The sequence below is a fragment of the Mustelus asterias genome, chromosome 12, assembly GCF_964213995.1.
Source record: "Mustelus asterias chromosome 12, sMusAst1.hap1.1, whole genome shotgun sequence".
Taxonomy (NCBI): Eukaryota; Metazoa; Chordata; class Chondrichthyes; order Carcharhiniformes; family Triakidae; genus Mustelus; species Mustelus asterias.
Genome location: NC_135812.1, coordinates 3,233,813 through 3,243,779, shown reverse-complemented (window position 1 = coordinate 3,243,779; position 9,967 = coordinate 3,233,813). Strand labels below are relative to the sequence as shown.

Below are 9,967 nucleotides of genomic sequence, written 5' to 3'. Positions count from 1 at the left end.
AAATATAACCCCTCAATTCAAGGAGAGAGGGTGGCAGAAAGCAGGAAACGATAGGGCCAGTTAACCTGGCATCTACCATGGGGAAAGTGTTAGAATCGATCTTTAACTAGGTTATAGCTGGGCACTTAGAAAATTCTCAAGGCAATTGGGAAGAGTCAGCTTGTTTTTATGAAAGGGAAATCATGTTTAACCAATTTATTGGAATTCTTTGAAGGAGTCACATGTGGTGGGGATAAAGGGGAACCAGTGGATGTACTGTACTTAGATTTCCAGAAGGATAAGGTGCCGCATCAAAGGTTATTAAGAAAAATAAAAGTCTGTGGTGTAGGTGTTAGCATATTAGCATAGCTAGGAGATTGGCTGGTTGGCAGAAAACAGAGGGTATGCATAAATGGTTTTTTTTCTGATTGGCAGGGTGTGATGAGTGGAGTCCCGCGGGGGCTGTGCTGGGGCCTCAACGTATTACAGTTTCTATCAATGACTCAGATGAGAGAGTGAAGGCATGGTTGTTAAATTTGGAAATGACACAAAGTTAGGTAGGAAAGTATGTTGTGAAGAGGGCATAAGGGGGTTGCAGGTGAATATAGATCTGAATGAATGGGCAAACATCTGGCAGATGGAGTTTAATGTGGGAAATGTGGAGTTGTTCATATTGGCAGGAAGAATAAAAAAAGCAGAATATTACATAACCAAAGAACAAGTGCAGAATTCCGAGGGGCAGAGGGATCTGGGTGTCCAAGTGCATGAGTCACAATAAGTTAATATGCAGGTAAAGCATGTAACCGAGAAGGTTAATGGAATGCAATCCTTTATTACCAGAGGAATTGAATATAAAAGTAAGGATGTTATGTTTCAGTTACTCAGGGCATTGGTGAGACCTCATCTTGAACACTGTGTGCAGTTTTGGACTCTTTATTTAAGGAGAGGTGTAAATGTGTTGGAGGCGGTTAGGAGGAGGTTTATTAGATTGATACCTGGAATGGGCGGGCTGTCTGAGGAAAGGTTGGACAGGCTGGGCTTGTTTCCACTGGAGTTTAGAAGAGTGAGGGGTGACTTGATTGAAGTTTATAAGATCCTGAACGGTCCTGACAGGGTGGACATGGAGAGGATGTTTCCTCTTGTCGGTGCACCCTGAACCGGGGGGCACTGTTTAAAATTAGGGGGCACCCTTTTAGAACAGAGATGAGGGGTTGTCAGAGGGTTGTGTGACTTTGGAACTCTCTGCCTCAGTAGGCAGTGGAGGGGGAAGGGGTCATTGAATATTTTTAAGATATAGATAGATTCTTGTTAGACTAGAGATTCAGAAGTTATCGAGGGCGTATGTGACTGTAGAACACAAACAGATCAGGCTAATCGGAAGATGAGGTGCTATTCCTCCAGTTGCATTGGGCCAAGGATGGGCATGAGAGCAAGTGCCAGAATTCCGGCCGGGGCAGGGGTTGGGAGGGGGGGGGGGGGGTTAGGGGAGGATGTGTTGAGTCATGGCGTCATGCTGGAGTTGACGGAAATGGCGGAGGATGATCCTTTAAATGCAGAGGCTGGTGGGGTGAAAAGTGAGAGCAGAGGGATCTGGGTGTCCAAGTGCATGAGTCACAATAAGTTCTGGGAGCGGGGGGGGGAGGGGGGTGGGGCGCGGCAGTGAGAGCAGTGGCATAGGAAATGGTTGAGAGCCCTGTCAACCACAGTGAGAGGAAAACCACGATTAAAGAAGAAGGAAGATATATTGGCAGCATCATCGGAACAGCTGTGATGGAAGCGAAGGAACTGAGAGAATGGGATGGAGTCCTTACGGGATGTGGGGTGTGAAGAGCTGTAGTCAAGGTAGCTGTGGGTGTCGGTGGGCTTGTATTGGATACTAGTGGATAGTTTATCACCAAAAATGGAGACAGAGAAGTCAAGGAAGGGAAGAGAAGTGTCAGATATGGACCATGTGAAGGTGATAGGGGGGTGGAAATTATTGATAATTTTTTCCAGGTCCAAACGAGAGCATGAAATGGCACCAAAATAGTGGCTGATGTAGCGATAAAGGAGTTGTGGGAGGGGCCGGAGTAGGACTGGAACAGGGAATGCTCCACATAACACACTACTGCGGGGCTTTCTTTGATGTTCCGCCTGTTAGTGTATTTACTACTTGGTTCCCTTTGGGTAGCCAGACAGAGTCACAGTGTCACAATGCTGGTTTATTCTCTAGCTATAGGACTCTAGAAGATCATCCAGGCCACCTGGAGTACAGAATTCAGGAATACACAAGCAGACATGGTTTCAGACTTGATTACAAGTAATTAACAGAAACCAATCAAGGTATAGGAGTTATCTCTATCCACTCACAGCTATTGATTAAGGTTACATCATGCATAAGATACAAATGTTAAAGGCCAATCACTACCATTGAATGCTTGCTTAATTATAATATCAAATCAGCATGAAAATCTAATCATGTTAAATGATCTAATTCATCATTGTTGCAAGTGATCATTGATATCCCAGTTTGTGTCTGTATTTGTGGATATCATTCCGACCTCCCATGGCCAGATGTCTGATTTAATAAATTCTCTCAGTTTAAGGGCCTTGACGCTTATCTGGGTTGATTTTTATGAAGATCTCTGGTTTCTCTCATAGCAGCTCATGTGATTATTAACCCTTTCACCCATAAAGAGACAGGCATAACTGGGACCCGTGCGGGTTCCCATAGCTATACCTTTCATTTGGAGGAAGTGAGACGAGTTAAAGGAGAAACTGTTGAGTGAGAGAACCGGTTCAGGCAGATGGAGGAGAGTGGTGGTGGGTGGAGATTGTTCAGACCTCTGTTCGAGGAAGAAGTGAAGAGCTTTGAGGCCATCCTGGTGCGGAATGGAGGTGTAGAGGGATTGGACATCCATGGTGAAGAGGAGGCGTTTGGGCCGGGGAACTGGAACTTGTTGATATGGCGTAGGGCATCGGAGGAATGGTGGAAGTAGGTGGGAAGGGACTGGGCAAGAGGGGAGAGAATGGAGTCAAGATGGGAGGAAATGAGTTCAGTGGGCAGGAACACGCTGACACGATGGGCCTCCCGGGGCAGGCCTGTTTGTGGATTTTGGGAAGCAGGTAGAAGCAGGCTGTCTGGGGTTGGGAAACGATGAGGTTGGAGGCTGTGGAGGGAAGGTCTCCAGAGGAGATGAGGTCATTGACAGTCCTGGAAACGGTGGCTTGACGTTCGATGGTCCAGTTGCAGACCACGGTTCTGTTATTGAATGAAAAATCGATCAAACTCCGCCGCGAATATATTCAGTGACGCAGTCCCCCTGTTCTCTGGGGAGAGAGTCCCAAAGACTAATGACTCTCTGAATTAAGAAATTCTTCCCCATTTCCATCTTCAATGGGAGATTCTGCATTTTGTTTAATAAGGTCACCTCTGATTGTTAATCTAAACTCCAATGGGAATGAGTCCAGCCTGCTAAACCTAAAAGGGTGGCACAGTGGTTAGCACTGCTGCCTCACAACGCCAGGGATCCGGGTTCGATTCCCGGCTTGGGTCACTGTCTGTGTGGAGTTTGCACATTCTCCCCGTGTCTGCGTGGGTTTCCTCCGGGTGCTCCGGTTTCCTCCCACAGTCTGAAAGATGTGCTGGTTAGGTGCATTGGCCGTGCTAAATTCTCCCTCAGTGTACCCGAACAGGCGCCGGAGTGTGACGACTAGGGGAATTTTCACAGTAACCTCATTGCAGGGTTAATGTAAGCCTACTTGTAATTCATAAATAAACTTTAAACTTTTCTCGTAAGATACTCCCTTCATTCCAGGAACCAGTGAACCTTCTCCAAGCTGATCCCAATGGGAATATATCCTCCTTCAATGAAACTGTGCTCAGTATTCCAGATCCCGGTTACAGCCCAGAGTGAGTGTGGGATGAAGCAGCCTCTTACTGTGAAATGTCGCAGGCAGTTCCCGGTTAGTAATTAACCCGAGTCGGGTGAGTGATTGTGCTGAGGCTGAACAGAGAGAGTCTCACTCTCTGCAAAGGAAGCTTCTCTCCCCCAACATTTCACACTCTGTCCCCGGGGGGAGCTGGGAGCGGCCGGGGAATCGAACCGGCGACTGGGAGATGGAGCCAGTGACTGAGTGGATCCGACACCGCTTCCCCACGGTGGAGAATGTTTCTGCGGACACGGTGGAGCAATGGCTGAAGGAGAAACGGGAGCGCTTGCTGCTGCTGGTGAGGCTCTCCCGGTCGATCAACCCTCCCAGTCAGGCCAGCTCTTCAACTGGGGGGGGGGGGTCTGAGCCTCCCACTGACTCAGGGGTGGGGGGGGGGGTCTGAGCCTCCCACTGACTCAGGGGGGGGGGGGGTGGGGGGGTCTGAGCCTCCCACTGACTCAGGGGTGCAGGGGGATGACCCTGTTCCAGGAGGAGACTGGGATAAGAATGGGCTGCCCATGGGAATGGGAGGGGGGGGGATGTGTGGGGTGGATTATCCTCAGGACAATGGGGGGAGTGGGGGGTAGGGGGGAGGGGAAGCTTCAAGCTTCCAACAGAACATTCCAGAATTGAATAGTGGCATGCAGAAGCCTCGGAGCTGGACGCCAGCCTAACTTCAGCTTGTTAGTTAACTGATTTATATTCAATGGTTCCAATCCCCCCAGTAAAACCCGGGCCACAGCAATGGCGGCGTTGACAATTTTCAGTCTTTGCCCCTGAGACGCAGAGCAGTCAACTTCCCCGACATTGGGAAACAGCACTGAGGGAGTGCCGCACTGTCAGAGGGTCAGTGCTGAGGGAGTGCAGCACTGTCAGAGGGTCAGTACTGAGGGAGTGCCGCACTGTCAGATGGTCAGTACTGAGGGAATGCCGCACTGTCAGATGGTCGGCACGGTAGCACAGTGGTTAGCACTGCTGCTTCACAGCTCCAGGGACCTGGGTTCGATTCCCGGCTTGGGTCACTGTCTGTGTGGAGTCTGCACATTCTCCTCGTGTCTGCGTGGGTTTCCTCCGGGTGCTCCGGTTTCCTCCCACAGTCCAAAGATGTGCGGGTTAGGTTGATTGGCCAGGTTAAAAAAAAAAAAAATTGCCCCTTAGAGTCCTGAGGTGCGTAGGTGAGAGGGATTAGCAGGTAAATATGTGGAGGTAGGGCCTGGGTGGGATTGTGGTCGGTGCAGACTCGATGGGCCGAATGGCCTCCTTCTGCACTGTAGGGTTTCTATGATTCTATGATTCTATGGTCAGTACTGAGGGAGTGCCGCACTGTCAGAGGGTCAGTGCTGAGGGAGTGCCGCACTGTCAGGCTAACTCAGGGTAGGTCCCTCCTTCAGGACTATGATGATGAACTGCAGCTTTATGAGGGTCAGAGGTTGGGGTTGGGGCGTCACCTTCACTTGACCCCCGTTTCCGAGACCCTGGCAGGGCAGAATCATCGAGCGAAGCGCAGTTTGTTCTCCTCTGTCCCGGGCTGGCCTCTCCTGATCGATGGATAAAATTTGAAAGTAAATGTGTGAGTGGGAAATGAGCACAGTAAGAATCCCACAACACCAGGTTAAAGTCCAACAGGTTTATTTGGTGGCACGAGCTTTCGGAGCGCTGCTCCTTCGTCAGGTGAGTGAAGAGTTGGGTTCACAAACGGGGCATATATAGCCAGAGACACAATTACAAGGTCATAGTTGGAATGCGAAACTTTACAGGTAATCAAGTCTTTACAGGTGCAGACCATGTGAGTGGAGAGAGGGTTAAGCACAGGTTAAAGAGATGTGTATTGTCTCCAGCCAGGACAGTTAGTGAGATATTGCAAGTCCAGGCAAGTCGTGGGGGTTACAGATAGTGTGACATGAACCCAAGATCCCGGTTGAAGCCATCCTCATGTGTGCGGAACTTGGCTATCAGTCTCTGCTCAGCGACTCTGCGCTGTTGTGTGTCGTGAAGGCCGCCTTGGAGAACACTTACCCAAAGATCAGAGGCCGAATGCCCGCGACCGCTGAAGTGCTCCCCCACAGGAAGAGAACAGTCTTGCCTGGTGATTGTCGAGCGGTGTTCATTCATCCGTTGTCGTAGCGTCTGCATGGTTTCCCCAATGTACCATGCCTCGGGACATCCTTTCCTGCAGCGTATCAGGTAGACAACGTTGGCCGAGTTGCAAGAGTATGAAGGGAAGTGAGGGAAAATGATCAGTTGTCTCTGATCACACATCGATGGACAGATCTCCCAGAGATCTCACTGAGCCAGAGTTAATAATTAAAGGACTTCAGGTGACAATAGAGAAACTATTTCCTCTGGATGAGGAGTGAGTCCAGAACAAGTGGACAAGGCGACCGTCCAGGGATGAAGCCTGGAATCGCTTTCTCAGGGGAGGGGGGAATCTGGAACCTTCGCCCCCAGAAAGCTGTGGATCTCCGGGGATGAGTTGGAGAGTTGAAGACTGGAATTGATGGAATTCTATTGGCTCAGTGCAGTCAGAGATATGGACCCAGTGTGGGAAATTGGATTTCAGCTACAGAGAATCCAGGATCGAATTGAATACAGGAAGCAGTGGTGCAGTGGTATTGTCACTGAACTGGCTATCCAGAGACTCAGGGTAATGTTCTGGGGACCTGGGTTCGAATCCCCTCACAGCAGATAGTGAAACTGAAATTCAATGAAAATCAGGAGTTAAAAGCCTAATGATGGCCATGAAACCATTGTCGATTGTTGTAAAAACCCATCTGGTTCACGAATGTCCTTTAGGGAAGGAAATCTGCCGTCCTTACCCGGTCTGGCCTACATGTGACTCCAGAGCCACAGCAATGTGGTTGACTCGCAACTGCCCTCTCAAGGGCAACTAGGGAATGGGCAATAAATGCTGACCAGCCAGTGACGCACAATGTCCCAAGAATGAATTTTAAAAGTTAAAAAACAGGCTAGAGGGGCTGAATGGCCTCCTCCTGTCCCAGTGAGCCTGGTTCATTGAGAATCAGTCAGTGTTGGGCATTGGATCAGGGACCACAATTCCCTCTCCCACACGACTGACAACTCACCCTCCCTGTGAAGGGTTTTGGGAGATTTAGCTTCAGAAGCTGGAGTGAGGAGTGAGTGAGGAGGGAGGGAGTGAGGGAGTGAGGAGGGAGGGAGTGAGGGAGTGAGGAGGGAGGGAGTGAGGGAGTGAGGAGGGAGGGAGTGAGGAGGGAGGGAGTGAGGGAGTGAGGAGGGAGGGAGTGAGGGAGTGAGGAGGGAGGGAGTGAGGGAGTGAGGAGGGAGGGAGTGAGGGAGTGAGGCGTGTTCCCTTACCAAGACTCAGGTTGTGTCTTCCTGTTGTTCCAGGATGTTCGGAGTCCGGGAGAATACCAGATCAGTCACTTACAAGGAGCCGTTCGCGTTGACCCAGAAACCACTGACATGGATCATTTGGTGAAGAATCTGGGATTGGAAGGTAGGGGCAGTCTAACTCCCATCTGCGGGTCCTTCACTGCTGTTTGGACAGGACCGCCCCACCCAGCCTCCAGCCCGGGAGACGGTTAAAGTACAGACACTGTCTGCAGCAACTGGAACTAATGGGGGTCACAGACAAGCCAGACTCTGAACCGGACGTCCCATTGAGCTTGTGTATTTGGGGGGGAGGGGGGGGTTAGTGGGTGTGCTTATTTAGGGTGGGTGGGTGTAGTTGAGTGCGTGCTTGTGTCCATTTGAGGTGGGGTGTGTGCTGGGGAGAGTATGTTGATGTGTTTGTGTGTATCATTTTGGGCCTGTGTGTATTTGGGGTGGTGTGTGTGTACTGGGGATGTGTTGGAGCGTGTGTATGTGTGTGTGTGTATACGGGGGTGGGGTGGTGGTTTTGGAGTGTGTGTGTGGGGCGGTGGGGGAGGTTGTGTATGGGGGGGGCGGGGGGGGTGGTTGTCTATGGGGGGGGGGCGGGGGGGGGTGATATTTATTGGTGCCGTCTGCAACAACTGGAATAAATGGGTTCAATCCGCGGTAAGTTTCTCAGGACCGAGTCTCACAACACAACACCAGGGACGGAGTCTGTGTCCCCGAGTCTTTGGAGAATTAGTGAGTGGAAGCAGCTATTCTGTATTCACTTTCTCTGAACCTGTTATAACCCTGCACGCGTCGATCAGATCCCCATTAACCTGCTTCAGTCCAGCAGAACAAGTCGCTTCTCCATGTTAACTATCTTTTCTTGCAGGTTCCCAGGATCAGACAGTTATTTGTTACTGTACAGCGGGATATCACGGCTCTGAAATGGCGCAGAAAATCCACAGCTTTTCCACACGGGGCCAGGGTCCGGAGGGTCCTGGCCCGCTGAACGTCTACAACCTGGAGGGGGGTCTGGCCAAGTGGGCCAATGAGAGCAAAGCCCTGGTGGACAGTGAGGATCGGCCCACCAGCCTGATCCACCCCTACAATCGAGAATGGGCAGAGCTGGTGCGGCCAGAGTTCAGGGCCCCCATCTGAGGGCACAGCAAGATCCCAGCCCATTCCAACTGGCCGGATTTACCGGGCTTCATTTACTGAGGTGTGGCATCCCGAGATTCAGCAATCCAAATGGGAATATCGATGCTGGAATTCGGCTGCTCAGCACAATCCTGACAGGCTGCTTGCTGCTGGATCTCAGAATCAAATAAACCTTTCAGTGAAGACTAATCTGAGCTTGACAGTAATTACTGCACAAGACCCCCCGTGAAGATACCCCATTCTCACTGGGGTACGGGTTCCACACACACTGACACTCACTGGGGTACGGGTTCCACACACACTGACTCTCACTGGGGTACAGGTTCCACACACACTGACTCTCACTGGGGTACGGGTCCCACACACACTGACTCTCACTGGGGTACAGGTTCCACACACTGACTCTCACTGGGGCACAGGTTCCACACACACTGACTCTCACTGGGGTACGGGTCCCACACACACTGACTCTCACTGGGGTACGGGTCCCACACACACTGACTCTCACTGGGGTACGGGTTCCACACACACTGACTCTCACTGGGGTACGGGTCCCACACACACTGACTCTCACTGGGGTACGGGTTCCACACACACTGACTCTCACTGGGGTACAGGTCCCACACACACTGACACTCACTGGGGTACGGGTCCCACACACACTGACTCTCACTGGGTTACGGGTTCCACACAGACTGACTCTCACTGGGGTACAGGTTCCACACACTGACTCTCACTGGGGCACAGGTTCCACACACACTGACTCTCACTGGGGTACGGGTCCCACACACACTGACTCTCACTGGGGTACGGGTTCCACACACACTGACTCTCACTGGGGTACGGGTCCCACACACACTGACTCTCACTGGGGTACGGGTCCCACACACACTGACTCTCACTGGGGTACGGGTCCCACACACACTGACTCTCACTGGGGTATGGGTCCCACACACTGTCTCTCACTGGGGTACGGGTTCCACACACACTGACTCTCACTGGGGTATGGGTCCCACACACTGTCTCTCACTGGGGTATGGGTTTCACACACACTAACTCTCACTGGGGTACGGGTCCCACACACACTGACTCTCACTGGGGTACGGGTCCCGCACACACTGACTCTCACTGGGGTACGGGTCCCACACAAACTGACTCTCACTGGGGTACGGGTTCCACACACACTGACTCTCACTGGGGTACGGGTCCCACACACACTGACTCTCACTGGGGTACGGGTCCCACACACACTGACTCTCACTGGGGTATGGGTTCCACACACACTGACTCTCACTGGGGTACGGGTTCCACACACACTGACTCTCACTGGGGTACGGGTCCCACACACACTGACTCTCACTGGGGCACGGGTCCCACACACACTGACTCTCACTGGGGTACGGGTCCCACACACACTGACTCTCACTGGGGTACGGGTTCCACACACACTGACTCTCACTGGGGTACGGGTTCCACACACACTGACTCTCACTGGGGTATGGGTCCCACACACACTGACTCTCACTGGGGTACGGCTCCCCCACACACTGACTCTCACTGGGGTACGGGTCCCACACAC

The 9,967-nt window shown here is 51.7% G+C and overlaps 1 protein-coding gene across 1 annotated transcript; it reads left to right on the top strand.

Annotated features, from left to right (window-relative positions):
• The first annotated feature begins 3,945 nt into the window (after window positions 1-3,945).
• Window positions 3,946-8,577, top strand: LOC144501181 (tRNA uridine(34) hydroxylase-like). The gene is made up of 3 exons (XM_078224602.1): window positions 3,946-4,189; window positions 7,258-7,366; window positions 8,120-8,577. Exons 1-3 carry the CDS (start codon window positions 4,079-4,081, stop codon window positions 8,386-8,388), a joined length of 489 nt encoding a protein of 162 aa, XP_078080728.1. The 5' UTR covers window positions 3,946-4,078; the 3' UTR covers window positions 8,389-8,577.
• Window positions 8,578-9,967: the final 1,390 nt, after the last annotated feature.